The 20000-nt window shown below is 40.0% G+C and overlaps 2 protein-coding genes across 4 annotated transcripts in view; one reads left to right on the top strand and one right to left on the bottom strand.

Moving 5' to 3' along the window:
* Positions 1–203: 203 nt before the first annotated feature.
* Positions 204–15264, bottom strand: LOC134198225 (uncharacterized). 3 transcript variants are annotated; one of them, XM_062667581.1, is made up of 10 exons: positions 15123–15264; positions 14995–15064; positions 14496–14550; positions 13880–13961; positions 9520–9614; positions 6355–6549; positions 4947–5048; positions 2915–3202; positions 2663–2789; positions 204–482 (listed from the first exon to the last, which is right to left on the bottom strand). In XM_062667581.1, the coding sequence occupies exons 4-10, from the start codon at positions 13921–13923 to the stop codon at positions 353–355; spliced, it is 981 nt and encodes a 326-aa protein (XP_062523565.1). In that variant the 5' UTR covers positions 13924–13961; positions 14496–14550; positions 14995–15064; positions 15123–15264; the 3' UTR covers positions 204–352. The 3 variants fall into 3 exon arrangements, with proteins under 3 accessions (XP_062523565.1, XP_062523566.1, XP_062523567.1); XM_062667582.1 differs by having other exon boundaries at positions 14995–15264; XM_062667583.1 differs by lacking the exons at positions 13880–13961; positions 14496–14550; positions 14995–15064; positions 15123–15264 and adding an exon at positions 10935–11051.
* A 3813-nt stretch (positions 15265–19077) lies between these two features.
* Positions 19078–20000, top strand: part of LOC134176109 (uncharacterized) — a 5015-nt gene continuing 4092 nt past the window's right edge. Inside the window, exons 1-4 of the mRNA XM_062642786.1 lie at positions 19078–19140; positions 19258–19314; positions 19372–19422; positions 19698–19772. Of these exons, the coding sequence (XP_062498770.1) occupies positions 19093–19140; positions 19258–19314; positions 19372–19422; positions 19698–19772 (231 nt within the window). The 5' untranslated portion in view covers positions 19078–19092. The remainder of the gene's footprint in view (positions 19141–19257; positions 19315–19371; positions 19423–19697; positions 19773–20000) is intronic.

Below are 20000 nucleotides of genomic sequence, written 5' to 3'. Positions count from 1 at the left end.
GTAGAGCATTCCTAGACATTAGTTCTCACTACATTCACACGTAACAGTACCGTTTCATCCACAGACATGCTGCAGCCAGAAGCATCAAATTGCCTTATATTTAATGACATTTACTATCTGGATTAAACTGTAGACAAAACGTGAACATGTAGCACAAAAACTGCAATAAGACTGCAATAAATCTAAAGCAATTACGTGTCTACTCAACATAACAGTAACCACTCTTCATCCTTGTAAATACTACAACACAGTCTTTCTCGAGACCCATCTATATATCCTATGTCAGCACTAAGCATTTCATGTTAACACTGAGCTGTAAAAATCTCCTTTTGCCGTCTGTATGTAAGCCTGATTATTCTTTTAGAGGAGGTTTCTCACTGTTCACTACTAGAGGGTTGGTGCTGCTTCCATTCATATTTGTCAGCTCGGTCAGCTTCGTATCAGTTTTGCAATGATCGTGAGCAATCTCTTCTGATTCTTGGCTAAAATAGAAAAAATATATTCAGAAATGATTATAGATTGATGTCTTGTTCTAATAAATGTCACGTGAAACAATATGATGAAACAACTACATAGCAACATGAGCTGTTCAACAATAGATTATTTGCCTAAGTAAAAATAAAGTCTACAGACATGAGTTGACATACCAGTGACCGTCTCTCTGCATATCAATATCTGCATAGTCAAACAGTTTTTTGATGGACTTTGATTTAAACCCACAGCCATGAATGAAGATGTGTTCTACTCGCTTCAGAACTACGTGTGGTGTGTGCGTGCGTGCATGTGTGTGTGTGTGTGTGTGTGTGTGTGTGTGTGTGTGTGTGTGTGTGTGTGTGTGTGTGTGTGTGTGTGTGTGTGTGTGTGTGTGTGTGTGTTGTAGCTCAGTTGGTTAGAGAGTTGCATTTGGAGAATGGAAACATCAGGGACATTAAGGTCGTAGGTTCTCAGACAAGTACAGACGTAATTTCCTTGGGCAAGAAATTCACACACAATTGCCTCTCCCGACACAAAAGTATAAATGAGTACCTGGTCTTTGACTAGGGATGGACTACACTGCTGACTTGGCAAAACGTAACGCAGCATATATGGGTACGTGTGGACTCGAGGTCCAGATATGCGGCTGTGCCTAAGTCAGTGCCTTTTGATGATCTTGCCACACATCAAGGGGTTCGTCAGCTCGACCTAAAACTCCGAGTAGCACCAGGGTCCCTACCTAGAAATAGGCAGGGGTGCTATCTTTGGAACTTTCCAAATGGCATATCCATTTGTGCATGTGGTGTGTGTGTGTGTGTGTGTGTGTGTGTGTGTGTGTGTGTGTGTGTGTGTGTGTGTGTGTGTGTGTGTGTGTGTGTGTGTGCGTGCATGTGTGTGTGTGTGTGTGTGTGTGTGTGTGTGTGTGTGTGTGTGTGTGTGTGTTAACAAACCATAGAATAAAAGTGGTACTGTAGTATTCCTACACTGTACTACTGTACCAACTACATCGTGTCACATACCATATTATAGTGTAAAAAGCCATGCTATTGTGAGCAATGACTTGAAATAACCACAATACATCAAAGAACAACATCAATTTGTATTTCTATCCAAATATACAGTCCATCAAACTGAGTGACCATCCAATCCCTATTACCATAATTTAATTGAAGGTGATCTTACAAGTGTGAATAATAGATCAAAGCCAATGCCTACTCCACCACCTCAAAACCACAATCAATCACCAAAAATAGAACATCCAACCGCACAGCCACAGTAATGAGCTTAGCAAAGAAAGATTCAAGTATGAAAACTGCAACTACAAATACCAGCTGAATCTTAAAAAATCTGGGAACACAGATGGCACCATTCTATGTCAGACATTGTTCTAAGGTTAGAGTTAGGGTGATGATTAGGCTTAGGGTTAGAATGTACACTACTGTAGTACAGGAAGAAAAGTGTCATAGAGCTGGTGTGACAAATTATCACACAACAAGCTTGCCAAAATGTTGAAATTAAGACAAAGTGTGCTGATTACCATGCTAACATGTCGGGTGACATTAAGACTCTCAAATACAGATTTCAAATTGATCAGCCACACAGAGTCGTAGCTGCCATTTTGTCAAATGTTTGTCATGTCAAATGGGGTCTTAATGGCCATACAATCTTCTTAGAGTGTGTTCACACCGACATCTGGACTAACTATGATTAGACAACAACATTGGCGCAAGCGCGTTCACACCTCTAAGTATGATTAGCAAGTCACATAGGCACAATTGTAATTAGCCTCATGACAGTTTCATCCCTCATGTCCTGCAAGAATTCACGTGAATTGTCTTGACACAGCCATTACTTTGCGTTTTGAAGAGAGAAACATTTTGATTGCTTTCTCTGGCAGCTCTTTCAGGGACGGCAGGAAGTTGCCACATGTACTGGTACTCATGTAGTAGCCTCAAATTTTCAGACCAGTGAGCATGCCACTAATGCGGTTGTATTACTACTCTTTACAGCTTTAGAATGGTGTTACACTAATCATGATTAGGAACAGTGTGAACAAATGGCATTAGTGCACTAACAGCAAACTAATCATGAGTAGGCCTGGTGTGAACACGCTCTTCATTGGTCAGCCATTATTTCATTCTCTGACTGACTACATACAAGATATGACAATGTGTGGTGCATAACTTACCGTGGTGACATGAAGGCTGGTCTGAGTACGAAGATGTACAACAGAACAAAGAGAACCATCAAAAAGACTGGAATGATGATGGCACAGCACATAATGATAATCAGAGAGGTGTCATCGTCCTCAGCTTCTGCAACAGAAATAGCAAATAATACATGCCCCACCCGGGTCACTACAAAGTAATTATCAACTCATCAGTCAACAGACAAATAGTTTCACAATATCATCATGCTCCTCATTATCACTTCGTATCACCTTTAGTTTTGACTACCCATTCTTCACTCATTAGTCCAGGACCTGCACTGCTCACAGCTTTTACAGATACAAAATACGTTGTCTTTTGTTTCAACCCGCCAACTGTCTTCTCTAGCAGTGTCGGACTGTTCGTTCGAACAATGTGACTTTCTCCTTCTCCTTCAGGTCTCAACGTGATTTCGTACTGTTTGATTTCTCCATCAAATGGTATTGTAGGTGCTAGCCACTTGATTGCTACACCTCCTGTATCCAAAGGGGATACCTCTACAAGAGTTGGACTAAAAGGACCTGATACACAATTGAAACAAGTAAACACAAAAAAACTTACACAATAACTATAATTATTAAGATGCAGTTGCTTCAATAGTACAACTCTAGTTAATTAAGCAATTTACAATCTCAAAAAATTTGACTACCAAATTATTGTAAGGGAATTCCAACAAGTAATTTTCACAGTAATAAGAGTAACACCTACCACAATGCTAGTGCACCATTCCTTGTTATTAAAATTTAGTAACTTTTCTGGATATAAAGGGGACATGTCAACCTGGAAAAGTGATGACATTTGAATAGCTGAGTTATAGCTACTCGTGGATGCTGCTGTACACTATTGCATTCATTCATTTTAACAAGAAGATTGCAAATCAGCAGCAAAGAAACGTAGATTTGGTTGAGAAGCACACATTTACCTACGGGTGTGTGGCTCGGCAAACAAGGCTAAATGTGTTATTAATCATTCAAATACATGCATGCTACACAGCAAAAGTCAGTACACTAATATTAACACTATGGTGTTAAAGGGGAAGTCCAACAAAAATAAACTTAACTTGTATGAGTAGATCTTACGAAGACAAATCGATTGGTATAAGTTACTCCGTTATCTTCGCTTTTGTATACGAGAACGAGCGATGTTTCTGTGATGTGCAATGCCCACGCACCTGCTTCCTGGTGGATTAAGCTCCGCCCACTTCAAACGAATCAATGCGTTTATGGATGACTGCTACCGATATATCGAGAATGACGAATGTGAATGCTAAGATATTATGAAGATTTGCCTTCTTGCCGTCAGTGGTTCCTCTCTAAAGTAAAATGGTGTCAGTAGAGCTGTTTTCCCGCCAGACTTTGAAGCAGAATTCCTTAATACCACGACTTACCTAGAGAACGTGCTTGTGCTTGAATATTTGTTTATCCTTGTTCTTTTAATATCCGAAGAGAAACGTTCAGCGCGCGGTCTGGCGTGTGCTACAGAGGATGCTCCTATTTTCACATTCGGTCTGCTCACTTTCTTTTGCCGCTGATTGGTAGAAGGTTACAATCCCGGATGTAAAAATAGGCTTATCTTCTGTAGCTCACGCCATACGTCGCGCTGTACGTTTCTCTTCGGATATTAAAAGAACAAGGATAAACAAATACTCAAGCACAAGCGCGTTCTCTAGGTAAGCCGTGGTATTGAGGAAGTCTGCTTCAAAGTCTGCCGGGGAAACAGCTCTACCGACACCATTTTACTTTAGAGAGGAGCCACTGACGGCAAGAAGGCAGATCTTTATAGTATCTTCGCATTCACATTCGTCATTCTCAATTTATCCGTAGCAGTCACCCATAAACGCATTGATTCGTTTCCTGTGGGCAGAGCTTAATCGACCAGGAAGCGCGGAGCAGGCGCGTGGGCATTGCACATCACAGAAACATCGCTTGTTCTCGTATACAAAAGCGAAGATAACGGAGTCATTCAGTATATCATGTCAACATTATCAGATTCTATGTCTGTCATCTCTACATATTAGCAGGTCACTCACAGGTACACAGCTAAACTTCAATACATCTAGCAAAAATTAAACGTAGCGAAAATAGTGGAAGGCATATCGCCTCCCCCCCCCCCCCATCCCTCTGCTTCCTATGCCTATGCAAATGTTCTGTACAGTCTTATCACGAGATTCCCTATACAAACCTACCACGTACAGACACTTTGTCAATACATTGTTCTATCTTCATTTTAAGAGTAAAAGCAGTAAGAACACGCTGGCCATCTTACGTGCATCAATGGTCATAACGTTAAGGATGGCAGGGATACCCTCGGTTCCTGTCTTGTTCTCTCGTATAGCATATAATCGAAAAACATAATCAGTGTGTCCACCTACAAGAAACACAAAAAATCATTCAGAATATTGCAAGATACATGTACCATAATGTTCAATTCAAGCTATGACATGAATACTACAAAACACTCACATAACATTTTCAAACGTTTAACGTTGTCATCAAAATTGTTGGCATGAAACAAGAGCTATTTCATAAATCACTCAATTGGGTCACTCACATAGTATTGAAAGAGACTAGTTTTCTGTGTAAAAATAACTTAAAACTAGCATAAGAAGGTAACTAGAGTACAGGGTTCTCGCTACAGTGTGGCAGCGTGGTGCTGTGCCACTCTCCAGTAGGAGTGAGCCATGATCAGAAACGGTAGATAGTAGTCACGGGAGGCTGAAAGTGTCATACAGGAACCGGACACTGCCAGGCTCACGTGAGTCTGGGGACGAGGCTACGTCGGTGTGGGGCAAGCCCGACCCGTATACTGTTGACCAACCCATGCTAATAAATATTAGGTAACAATAAAAAATTCAATGTGTTTAGTGCTTATTCCAAAAGGCTACTTGTAAGTTGATAAACAAGTAGGCAACAATCTCAATCTTCAATGGTACTTTTCCCAGCTTCTCAAGCCTTTCCAACTCTTCTAACTTCTCAGCATGCTACACGGTGTATTGATTTTTTACTCACACATCACCTCACAAATGATTTCACTTATCCCAGCGTATGTCGATATCTACATGCGTTAGTCTTGCACGTGCTCGTGATGTCGCCCTTCAATGATTTCTGTCTCAAAGTTAGTGCCACGAAACCTTGACAGAATAACTGTCTTGATGAAATGAGAGAGACCATACTGACTCAGGTGAAGCAACTAAAGAAGACAGTATGTGTTGTTCGTAGACATATACTCTATTGTGTCTCTTCAAGAGTCTTCGGCCAATAATGTAATTCCTGGACAAATCTTGATTTTCCAATTAATAATCAAGATGTAAGTATAGGATTTCTATCATACCACAGCATTCTACTCCAAGAGAGAAGTTATGTACCACCAAGGTCAGTCTAAAATGATTTGCAGTGATTGTTACACTACACAGTGTGTAACTGGCTGTAATGTAAGTCTTTTCATAAAATGAGAATGCACTTAAAAATAGGTCAATAATCCAAATAACTACCACCCAAATACCATTAAAGTCAATTTTGTAATTTGAATTCAATCACTATTTGACACGATCACTACAAGCAATGAAGAGCTCCGATGACAAAATGAAAATCTAATAAGAGAGATGAGACACTACACTCCAATATGATATAACAGATGCAACATAACATACGAACCACAACAAAATGTGACTTACGTAAATTGTGTATGATGACATTTGTTACATTCAAATGAAACGTAATATGAATTGCAGGCTTCGGTTGGGCCTCAGGAAAGTAATCAATCTTATAACCGAAGAAATCTGTTGTCACATTTGGTGCCTGCCAGGTCAAGTGTATCCGATCATAAAATACTTGCTCATACGAACTAAATTCCAAAGGAGCAGGCAGAGCTAGAACACAAAGACACAATCATATCCAACACAAGAAAAGAGTGACTCGCTGTATCCACAATGTATGTCATAAACCTTATTGAACAAATATACTACCAAACTAATACAAAATGACACCATTTTGACTAAGACATAAAATTGGTAAGCCCTATAGAGTATGAAATAACTGTCGACAAAACGACGCTCTTGGCTGACAAAATGAGAAGATCGCACGACCATTTGCCATGATAAAAACTTGACTAAAGTGGCAGCTACAGCTCTGAGTAGCTGATCAATATGCAATCCTTACTTCACACTCTGCTATGTCACTACCATGTTATACTGTTTTCTTGCAATTGGCCAATATATCAGGGACTTACTTAAAGTCAGCTTGACCCAGTCTAATAATTATACCTCCATGCTGTTATAAAGGGATGAAGTGCCAGCATATGAAAGTAGGTGGATTGATAAGGCTATTATCTGCTATGCACATGCTTCAAAACAAATAAACAAATGACCTGCATGAGGAATGCAATGAATCATAATCATGTAGTGACAATACTGTACTGACAGATAATAAAGAAAATAAACATGAGGAAACAGAAGATAAAGAACAATATACCAGAAGTTTACAAAGTATTGGAGTCAAACCTAGACTCTAATCTAGAAGCTACAGTTCATGTTACTTAATTAAATTGATTGTTGCATTTTAAAATTTAAGTTCCACATTCATGACATGTCTGTGTGAGTTTCTGTAAAATTTTTGCATTTTTGCTATAAAATGTGCTTTTATCATGTTACTCAACAGCATGCAGTAGTAATTTGTGGTTTGTACCCATATTTAGGGCATGCCAAGGTATCTAGCAATTAGAGACTGCTTGATTCTCAATGTCGGTAAACTGATATGCAGCAGTAGTGAAGTGATGGTAGTCATAGTAGTAGTAGAGTTCTCGCTAGAGATTTTTGGAAGCTTGGCAGCATGGGCGGGTCCACGACGCATGCCGTCTTCTCTCTATGCATCATTGCAGTTGCATCAGAGCAGTTGCACGGTCAGAGCAATAATGCTCACTTGAGCCGATCTCAAGTGAGGTACATTTTGCGTTGTAGTTATTGCACGTAACACGTTCAAGTGTGTTCTTTCATAAGAGCCTGAATTTGTGGCTAATGTTCACCTTTACTAAGTAATATAGTATTGTGTTTCAGTAGTGCTGTATGGAATTCTCACAGATTCCTTAGCTGTCAAACTTGGACTCCTATATACCGTTTCTGAGCTTGGCGAACTCTTACTGGAGTGTGGCATAGTAGCACACTGCCACCCTGTAGCAAGAACCCTGAGTAGCTTTAAGAACCAGTAGATGTTGAGTTGATCAATAGAGAATTAAATACCGATTGATATCTTGCTACTGTTTGTGCCGTGCTACTGGTGCCGTTGTTGAGTGATGAACTGCAATGGTAGCACAAAAACTATACAATGACTGATGGATGATTCACTTGATACCACATTAGCTCTTTAATAAATTTAGGTGCTGTACAAACTGAAGCCCTTCTGAGGGCACAATTGTTTTAGAGGTAGCTAACTGAGGTGCCTTTCATTACCTAACTATTTTCATGTAGCGCCTCAATAATGGCTTTGATGGTACAGTACTACAATATTACTGAGAAATTTAGTGTATTTCTAATTACAACAAGTTCAGTGTTCCAGCCAGAATTTGAATCGAGCAGGCAATGAGTTACCAATACGAGCACCTTCCACTACAACAACCAAAAGGGAATACTGCTTTCTGTCTTTTCCCACCTTTGCAGTACCAGTCCCACAAATGCCTTTAGAGTCATTGGCATCATTACCAGAACATGAATCAAAACACATCTTCATGTCCATCAACTCCATACAGCCAACTGTGTCACACTGTTCAGCTTGCGTATTACTTTGCTTATTCTGAGAAGGACAGATAAAACTCTTTCTTCTGACTAACAGGGTAGGTTACTGAGTAGAAGGTCTAATGTTACATCATATCAATCTTTGAAATACTGTTTCAATGATGATGAGCCTTGCCAAAGCCCAGACCGTTTGCCAAATCATACTGTCCATTCTTTCTCGATGGCATTAAACTTTAGCTTATCTCCTTTGCATGTGTTCATCTCTTCCTGCAAGTTTGAGCTAGCAGAACCGTGCACATGCATAGTCCCTGAACTGTATTCAATGTAGTTCATGCTTGGTCAATTTATAACTCAAAATGAACAGGACTCACTTGACGTGGGACAGAGCACATGGAAAGTGAGGCAAGGTCTCCTCAAGTGCTGCTCAAAAACCTTTCTAAAACACTACATTTACATAGGTATTCTATACCTTGCAGTTAATAAGCCACAACAATGTGACGATGCTGGAAGTATGTTGCAATAAACTAGAATATTTTTGTTAGATAGAAATAATCTACTCCAACTTCTGAACAGACATTAGCCTACTTGTTGGTAAGTGTAAGACATCAAGATCACCAGTAATATAGTTATGAAGATGTCGCAGTTAACATCAGCTACCACAAAAGTATCCGATGAAGAAGCAAACCTACATGACATATAATCCAGTTGTTCCTAAAAACTGATTTCTTCAGAAACTGGGACATACACTTACTGCCACTACCAATTCAGACAAATACAATGAAAGTGAATAAGACATCCCACAAGCTATATACATACATTTGTGGTAATATCAGTGCACTCCACCATAAGACGTAGACTGAGATAGTCAATTAATCAGAGACAGTATTTTTCAATCTGCCACTTTCTCCATCTGACTTCCACAAGCCATAATAAGAAAAAAAAACCGAAGCAGACACACCAAAATTGTTACATAGATTATTTTAAAAGGATAGCACGTGTTTGGATACTTATGTAATTATGGGCGGCCATTTTAAAATCGTTGCACTCTCTGAGCACACTGATTCCTATTTTCTTAAAAACACTAATGTAACAAGATTATTGTTCAACTCTTACTTTCATTTTGTGCTCCTGCTTTTGTCAACAAAGCAGACACTAATGCACACCACATCATCTTGTGCAGCAGACATTTTGTGGACTTCATGACGTCACTGCAAAAATGCACACAAACGAGACTATTATGAATCGGTCACAGCTGGACTACACTGCCGTGTACTAGCAGTTGAATGCATGCTTTTCAAGGGTATTTTATTAGAAGAAACCACACAATAGAATACAGTGCATCTCATACTCATACTAACATGCATCTCAGAGTAATGTCAGGTACTGTGCATGGATGTCCAGTATTCTAGCAAGCAATAAGCTCGCAGATGCATTCTGCTATCTGGATAGCATGCCTAATGGCGTTGACACAAGAAATTTGCGCCGGTACTTGCAGTTAAAGGATCACCCACATCGGCTGCCTGAAGGTCTGATGTCGGCCACAAAGATCCACCATCCTAACAACCCCGAATTCCTCAAACCTAGTGCGTCTCTCCAAACAATCGATCTGATCGTCCCTTACTGATCAACATTGATAGAAAATTCTTTATTTCAAGAACAACAAACGCACGCGTTCTAGAGATCGGTGCAATACTAGATTTCACTTTGAACAAGTGCGAGATATTATATCCCATTATAAAAATGCCAGGAACAGCGCTACCAACCTAATGGTTTACACAAAGCCGCTGCACAAACAGTACATGGCGTCTCCGCGGCGTATTGCAACAAAATCAATCTCCCTTTTCTGCTTTATCACACCATAGGACTGATCTGTCAAAATTGTGGAAACTGGCAACACGTTTTGAGCCTAAAGCAAGTCCAGTCGCACACCATTACTGGCACTAATCACGAATCTCGATCGACTGATGACATTTGCAACTGTAGACGAGCCTTGATCACATCAGAAAGGCTGCAAAACTGGATCACGGGCCTGGTGTGAAGCACCACAAAGAGAGCCGTCGAATTAAATCGACTCCCCGGCTCCGACGCTAGTCAGTCGAAGCATCAACGAAGAAATCACTCAAAAACAAAACGAAAGCCACAGAAGGATCGGACCCAAGCGACAGTGACCATTCAGTCACAACAACAGAGCGATAACTACGAGATCTTGTGCGAACGGTGGCGCTTCGTATCGCCCCATTGTTCAGACTACCTGTCGCACATCATACAATAGCAGTGTGCAGTTGATCGACATTCCTCCCTCCAGCGAATGCGATCACTCCGTCCCACGCACTAGCGCCCAAAAGTCGAAACAGATGCGATGATCTCACCGCACGAGCTCACCTTTCTGCAGAAAATGCGAACTCAAACACGTGCGACGAGTCGAGAAGCAAAAAAACAACAGAGAAAGTCGACGGGTGGAAGAAAGGAAGGAAACTGACAACTTCCGATGCACGTGCCTCGATAACAACTCAACAAACATTCCTCACCTTGACCGTGCGACCGCCACTCGACGAGATTGATGGATGAACTAAAGAGAATCGAACCGTACAAGTCGCTCGTGTGAAACAGACGACAGCCTACCGTCATGCAGGCGCAGTGTTATGTCTGGATGTGACAATTGGGTTTCTCAACCGGATGCAGGTGTCGATTTCGCGTAAACCGCAAGCACGTGACCGCACTTAGAACACCACGCCTTCCTTCTAAAACCTAGGGGAAACTGGAGGGGAAACGTAACCTTCAGAAAATTGGAGACCAAAATCCTTTTTCTCAATGATAAAAGTTCGTCTTGTCACATGATGCGTGATATAGGCCTTTGCAGAATTCACCAAGTGCTCTAGTGACCACGCCTATGTATACCTGTATGTTGATATCACAATGACACCTCTGAACGTATGTACATGTATTAGTGTACAACAAAGCATGCTAGTCATTGCGTCTGCCTTTTAGAAACCATTCAAATAGCAATAGATTGACTTTTTCAGACCATCTGTTTGATGGTTACGTCATACACAAAACAGAAAAATCAATTTGATTAGTACTAATATCAACAGCATTATGGGGATCCCAATAAAAAGCTAGTGTGGTTCGCTCTCTTCTTTCATTGTAGCAGAAACCTGACAAATGTAAACAGGTTGTTCGCTGGACATAGACGGATTCTACCAGTTGTGGCTGGGTGTGCATCTGCAAATGGATCGATACGACCATGCTGCATAAATACAGAAAATTGGATCGATAAAGAAACGATGCATATAGATGCATGCACATACGTCAGTAGCCTAATGTGGCACTACTGGGCTAATAAACAGTTCTGTGTTCAAGCATTCCAGATTTATATGTCAACATCACATCTATACCTGAATCTCAGTACATGTCCTGGCATTCAGGTATAGATGTGATGTCTACATAGAGAACTTTACTATAGGTATCTGTTGGTCATTGACGTAAAATGGTTTCATAGAAACTGCATAATTCAGTAGCATATTGTTTGTAAGTCTATAAATTCCTAGGATATAGGCTTACTTATGTACACACTCCCATGCTTACTTCTTATACTTTTGTCTATAAAATAGTCCAACATAATTATTATGTTTGTGCCATTTACTTTCAAAATCAGAGCATGTTACTCATACATGGAGATGATTGTGCTATAAGGATATAGTGGTAATTAGTGATGGTAGTATATTTAATGATGATAGTGTGTAAAAAGTAAACTGGGTAGCGTGCTGTGGCGGTGGGATAATGATGTACATATAGTGTGATGATGCTGGGTGAGATGTAGGTGCATGGGTGGTACGGTAGTGGTGGTGACCAGGTCGTAGCAGGGGTAGAGTAGTAGAAAATGTGATAGTAGAAGGTGGAATACATAGCAGGGATAATGAGTACGGGAGTAAAGGTACATAATACTTAGAAAGCCTTCTAAGAAATAACTTTTCCCGATGTCCGTGCATGTCTTCAACACAACTGCTCCGTCTCACAGAGACATTCCCATTTCTTCTTACTACAGACGTCAAGAACTAGAAAAGGAGAAAATATGAGCAAAGTATTCAGTGGAACACTCTTCTTTTATGACTATATTGTCTACCCTTGCAAGGGGGCTGAAACTGTCCTACAAACACTCTATTAGCAATGAGACTAGACTTTCATCAGCGCTAGCAGAGAAGACAGATGACCCATACATTGTGAACATCAACTGGTTACACTTGCAGGATTGCATTCGTGCTACTGAGATCATCCATACTGTGCCTACAAGGATCAAGGTGCAGGCCATCTTGCTATCAACGCAAGTTGGACACAGACATCAAGTTGGCCACCGCTGAAAGTGTTTGAACCCACTATAACTGTCTTACTGGTATGTAGTAGTAGAAGTAGTAAAATTCTCATCTGATTGGTTATAAATGGAATTCAAAAATATAACGATATCTTATTTGTTATTGTTGTCTGTATAGTGGTCGTTGTTCAAATATACCAGTCGTTCACAGTAGGCAGTAAAAACAGCATGGGTTAGGAATAGTAGAGACTGGGGCTATAAATTGTGAGTTAGAAAGGGTGGACTATGTAGTATGGGTACAGATATCCCTAGTTGAATTTCTTGGCCAAGAACTTTGCACAGTTTTTACAATATGCCTGCCCAAGATCTAGACAAGAATTTGCAATACTTGATAATTTCATACAGATATCAAGTCCTTGGTTGATAGTTGTCTAGTTCTTGGGCAGGTCCTTGTAAGTACTTGTTGAGACCAAGTTCTTGTCTAGAGTTAGGATTAATATAGTAAAGGGTAGACATAATAGGGAAAGAGATAGCAAGAAGCAAAGAAATAGTAGAGACAAAAACAATAAGAAAAAGATACTAAAGTGCTAAGATAGTAGAGGGTAGAGATATATAGTAAAATGTGTGGTGGAGTAGTGGTGGTGCAGTAATAGTAGACTGACCATGCTGGAGTAAGTGGAGTAATGTGGTGTAATATAAATAGTACTGCATACTGAAAATGCTATGGCAATGGCAGGAGAGTGGTGATAGAGTGCAGGTGGGTGATGATGGGGCAAGAGTACAGTACAGGTCCTGGTAGAGGTGCAGCAAAAGCTACTATACACACTACTGCTGAGCATAGTCTCTTGATATGTAAATCTTTCCACTGATATTCAAGTACAGTACTGCTTCATTTGGCATGACTCAACTGCCAGTTATTGAATAAATTGCTTTGTACACTAGCTCCACATGTTTCTTTTTGAAAAAACTTCAACATCCAGGTTACATTGTGCCAATAACCACCCAATGGCCAATAGTCAGCCACCATTTGTTTACGGAAAGTTTACAGATTGTAGACTTTCTGTAACAAACATCATGTGGCGTGTATGGATCGGCATTTGTTCACTTCCCAAATTGTCCATGCATTCTACTGCTCTCAAAGTAACAAAAGAATAATCAACTCACTTTGTGAAGACTATCACTTCAAGTTCTGAGTTAAATCTCTTCATGCACTTGGCAATAATTATACACCACTTTCAAGTAAAATCTGAAAATACACAATCTTTTTAAAATTAACCAAAAATTGTAAAAACTAATATTTAATTCCAAGCTAGATGTCTGACAACTTGTTTAATTAAAAATCATATTAATTGATTACTGTTCACATTCCACTTACTTTATCGTGAATATTTAGTCTGCTGTAGCAGTGTCAATGATATCTAGCTTAGACTCTACCAAATTTACAAAAACATTGTAATTGCAATAGGACAGATCAATATTTTTACTGTCACATTTCTTTAGCAGTAATACCATCTACCTACATTTGTCAATACAACATGAACTGTCTCACCACATTGACTCCATCTAAATAAACAGATACGATTGTACAAACTCTGCTAAACAAGTAACTGCATCACATTTTTTATCCTCATGCTTGCACTACCAACGACAGTGTGATTCAGCATTTTGTATAAAAAATTGACATGATGATACTCAAGATAAAGTACACATAACAATACATGCCGCATGCATGACTCATCGAGGCAAAAAAAGCAAAAAAAGTTTATTTTGGTAAACAAACCTCATGGGTGTTTTTCTGTGGAATGTTTCTCAACTTGCCCTCATTGATGATTTAACTATACATGATAACATCAGTGTCAATATTTAGACTGTACACCCTAGCATATATCATGCTCTGTCTAGTATTGCATACCAGGGATTTATGCAGGTATACTTCTGCACCCACAAAGACCCACTCCTCAGGCAATTTTAGTAAGTTTTAAATTATTTAAATCGTTATTTATTAACATATTAATGATTAAAAGTTAAAGTATACATGACGTCATCAGTGTCAGTATCTAAGATGCACAACTTAGTGTAATATATTATGCTCTGTCTAGCATTTCAAAGTAAACTTACTCTAACAGCACATGTACTCTAAGCCGTCAGCAAAAAAATCCTAGAAAACCGTCTAGACTAAGCCAGCATGCAGTCTAGATGGTGGACTCAACACTGGTACAGTACTTTCGTCTTCCAATTTCACCATAATTATAATAACTAGAGCTAGTTTAATTACTTACATAGACTCGACCCAGTCTCTCCCCGTCCTCGTCATTCCTCGCAGAGCGTCATTCCCCAGATTGTCAAATCCTGGCGGGAAATGACAATTATTATAAAGGGCGGAGAGAGACTATACTGAGTCACTGACAGCAACTTCACAGAATCAGAATGCATCGTGTCATCTTTCTACAAATCAAACAAAGTCGAGTAAAGTTCCACGTTGTAAAATCAGCGGATACATCAACTCTACGCTTCTTTGCAAACGCTTCTTCGCATAGTTAGCCAGCGTTCAAAACATATCCCGGATTAGGATAAACTTAGGCGCGCACAGGAGTGCAGGGGTCTCCAAGGCGTAACATTGGTAAACTTTACGAACTACAGTTGCACGAACACTCACGTTTGAGTGCACTCTCTAAGGTAATAATAAACTACAGAGCGTTTTTCAGAAGGGCGTCAGAGGCACTCTACAAATGAATGAATGAATGAATGAATGCTGATTTATTTACTACTAGATCCATGCCCTGTTCTTCGTACGAGCAAGAGACTGTAGGGTTCTGAGGGAAGACTTCAGTCTGAGCGTAGAGTAGTGTCACGTGCAACTTATGAGGTCCCGGATGTACTCTACTCAAATCTGGTTTTTGAATCTTCACGCTTGTTTCGATAGAAATCGACACACTCTCCGTGCAGCGCTTGCTGCAGGAAACGTGTAGGTTGGATTTGTTGCAAATGCAAACAGAATTTGGAGAGAAACGAAAGAGGTAGACTAGGTTCCGTCGGCAAGAAATATTTGATTGCTCGAAGCTTTGCTAAAGACGACGACACGTACGGTTAATACAGGACTGGTGTGGGCGTGTGTTCGAATAAACTGGAATGTGTAGCATTTGCGTCATCGAGAAATTCTACGCTGGAGTCGACCCCTCGAGAGGAGATCCGGCGCATAATTTTTTTGAATTTTTTTACGAAACATTTGCCCAGTTTGTGTGCCAAATTCGGTTCCGAACGGACAAAAGACATGGCCGCATATCACGAACACACACACAGACAGACAATTAGATCTAGCCAGGGAAAACCTTCGGCAACACCGATCTACCAGGCGCCCTGCAGAAGACTATATACATGAGCAACAGAAGATATATACAAATATTTACAGCTAACACTAACACTAACAGATATGCAATTAATTAGGACTAATTAGAAAATAATAAGTTGTCAAAATACTTCCTCAGGTTCTTGCTATAACTGTTATAGCCTTCCATACAAGAAGAGAAACGATTGCCTAGATAGGCTGAAAGGCTGTTCCAAAAAACTTGGCTACGATGAAAGAAAGTTTGTTTGAGAGCGTTGGTTCTAGGGCGAGGTCAGGGGCGGATTCAGGATTTTCGAATGGGGGTTCCGTGACGCCACAAAGGTTAGGATCAGCCACGCCTCCAGACATAAATTAGCTATTTAATCATCTATATCATAGATCGGAAGTATACGTCAATGAATCTACAGTACTGGAGAATTTGAATTGATCTTGCAAGCCTATACATGTCCTTCGCTAGACAGGCAAATGTTACCGCGTTTTCTTTTCTTTCCGAAGAAAGCTTCTATAGACATATATGATTTCATGAAATTGTAAATGTTGTGACCATCAAAGGTGGAAGTATATTTTTATGAGATAGGAAATAACTACTTTGAAACATTATGATTGCAAGGAAGTAAATGAAACATGTTGTTGGAGAACAACTGAGATTGAAAACAAGTTATCATAAATTAATGTAGAAAGAGTAGGAGTACCGTACGACTCACTCGTACCGTCCGACGATTCTGAACCTACGTCGAAAGTTCATAATCTGTACTGCACCTCCGTGTGAAGTTACATAGAACTAAAACGTGAGCTGCGAGTCACGTCAAGAAGTAACAAGCACTGCTGGTACGCGGTCATCTCGCGTGATGACGCCACCAAATTTTAGGGGGTTTCACGGAACCCCCGAACACCCTCTAGATCCGCCACTGAAGACAAACAGAGACCAGTCTAGCTATATATAGTGACGCTTGTGCGCTCTTCTTGCAAAACATAAATAAGGTTTAACCGGTACACCATACTGTGATGTTTGAAGACGCCGGAAGATAGATTGGGTCAGCTGTATTCAGTCCGACGACAAATTTGAATATTCTTTGCAAGGAAGGCTAGGCAACCAGTACTTGCGCTGATCAAACGAAGAGCTGTCTTTTCCAGGTCCAACCGATTTGCTATTCTAAGAAATCCATTTGACCAAATGAGAGAGCCCTAATCCTTAGGTGGGGTTGAAAGACAACTGTCCAGATCGAAAGATCACTTATCTTCCATGGACAATTAGACGACTGTAACTACGCAACGCACCTACCTTTCAGGAACATTTTTCTTGACAACGGCACTAACATAAACTTTCCAGCTTAGATCTTTGTCAAACACTAGTTCAAGATACCTTGCCGATGTAACTGGATACAGTTCTGAATCGTCCACAAAAGACGACATAAAGAAGAATAACAGTCAGAGACTCTGGATGGCTTGAAGAGAATGAATTCTGGTTACTACCCATTTATTTTGAGTAGATTCACATCAAACCAAGATTTCAGATTTTGCAGATCCCATTGAAGTCTATTAGTAACATCTTGAGATGAATCTCCAGAAGTCTAGAGACATGTGCCATACGCTTAAAGAAGAATCGTACTCAAACACACTTGGATTGGCAAATCCCTTGTATGAAAAGACTAAACAAAAAAACTTAGCTTTGATCCTTGAGGAACACCTCTAAGGCAAGGAGATTTATTAGAAAAACATTGGCCTTTCCTGACCACCTGAAATCGATCAGTGCGATAGCTTTGAATACAACTGAGAGCTCTATAGGTGAAACCCGAGCAAAAGAAATTTTCTAGTAGACGGCAGTGGTCCACAGTGTCAAATGCCTTGCTCAAGTCAAGAAAAACGGCACCAGAATGATGACGAGCATTCTTTTTGCCTAAGAACACTATCAGCAAGAATACTCATGGCATCATCAGTCGAACGACCATTGCGAAAGCCATATTGATTGACTGTCAGGCAATAGACATCTTCTTTCCGGGTAATCAAGTAAATTGCTCTAAAACAAAATGTTCAAGCACTTTTGACATGCACGAAAGTAGTGAGATGGGACGATAATTAGCAGGGTTGGCTCTATTACCTTTCTTGAAAACTGAAACAACAACTGCAGTTTTCAATTCTCAAGAAAAATTACCTGACATTAGTGACAAGTTAATTAAACAAAGAACAAAGAGATGATGAAATAGCTGCAGCTCCGAATTTGAGAAATTTTGCTTCAATGCCATCCAAACCACATGATTTGAATGGATTAAGAGGGTTCAATTAGCACAACATCTACATCATGAAGAGAAACAAGATGCAAAAACATCATCTTTGACGATTGGAACGGGAAGGTCAGCCAGATTGCAGTCAGAGACTGTACCACATTGCGTAACTCTCAAAGCCATGTTAAACATAGCACTGAGAGCTAGAACATCTGGTAATCTATTAGTTTTGGTTGCCGCTCGCAGGATTTCTTGCTTGCATGCTTCAAGTTAAAAACAATTATTATCGCGCACGCACTGTAAATGACTGGATATATTATCTTCTATGTCTAGACTGCTGCAAGTCCAAGAAAGATTGGACTAGAAGTATGGGATTAACCGGAAATAGTAGAACTTTAAACTGAGGGAAATAGTAAAACTTTGGGAAGTAGAGAAATGATAGATACCCGGTAGTGAAACCTCTACTTCATTGGCGCTGTATTGTTGTGTTTGTTTTAGCTTTGTTGTACAGCAATCTAATTAGCCTAGTTAGACGTAGAGAAATAGTAAAGTCAAATCAAGTAATTATTAGAAAATTTTGAAATTTAGCGGCAAATCTAGATGGGGACAGGTGCAGGGCATTGCTGGTACGGCACATGCCCTCATCCTTTTTCTCATTCTCCGTCGTAATCGCAAGTTCTATGTAGATAGTTTATAGCTGATGATAGAGAACAGGTTAGCGTGCGTCAGCTGACAACTCTTACTAAATTTATGCAAATTTTGCAGTTGCTTTCACAGCCATCAAGAGTCTTCACTTCCTGAACTGCGTCATGAGAACCGCTCTCTTACTTTTTATTCAATGTCTGGTTATCGCCCAGGTGATGACCATTATCTCACACTATGAATTTGATAGTCGTGATTGTATGCTAGTAGACCATCAAACTACAGTCACTCTACACCTTGTTTTTTGGCATCTTCAAATTGTTCCTTTGTAGGTATGCTTTGAGCAGTCGTATGGAGCTGAATGTTTGTTAGGGAATCTGGTGGAAACGGTGAATGCATTGAGATCTAGCTTATCTAGCAAGTGAATGATGTCTGTTGTGTTTTAGTGCACTTCCTCTCTGCGAAACCTGCAACAGCGGTTTGAAAATGATGTACATGTAAGACTGTCAGTGAACACGTTGAGCTGCGAAATTGTATTCTGTGCTGTCTGTCGTGCGTAAAATGAAACTCTGAGAGGTCACCATGTTGTTGTCTCTTTGCGTGTGTTGAGGTAGTAGAAATGGAATGTTTGCATAATTCCTGACCTGGCTTCAGTCTCAATTAGCTAGCTAAGCTTAATGGCTTCCAAACTGAATGAAACCAGTCTGGGACTGTGTATTTCGTCAATAGCCTTCTGAATAAATATATTCTGTGATTTGATTGTTCTGGACAGAATCTTCGGCTGTCTTTTGACATCAAAATCGATGAGCTTCAGAAGAAGGTGGAAAGTCGTGATAGGCAAATCGAGGTATGTAAAGCAAAGCCTTCTCGTAGTCTGTTAATCTAGTTTGTTACAATGTAGACGCCTAGAATCCCAACATCTAAACATTCGATGCACTTGAGTGAATGTATTGTGCATGAGCTTATACATAGAGGTGTAGTAAACCTATGGGACAGCGGATATGTTTGTAAGTCTAGACAACAATTTTATGTTTCTTTATAGTACGTACCAGATGTAACTTTTTTCATTATATCA

Source organism: Corticium candelabrum, chromosome 2, assembly GCF_963422355.1.
Source record: "Corticium candelabrum chromosome 2, ooCorCand1.1, whole genome shotgun sequence".
Taxonomy (NCBI): Eukaryota; Metazoa; Porifera; class Homoscleromorpha; order Homosclerophorida; family Plakinidae; genus Corticium; species Corticium candelabrum.
Note: the sequence above shows the minus strand (reverse complement) of the source record. Positions and strands in the feature narration are given on the sequence as shown.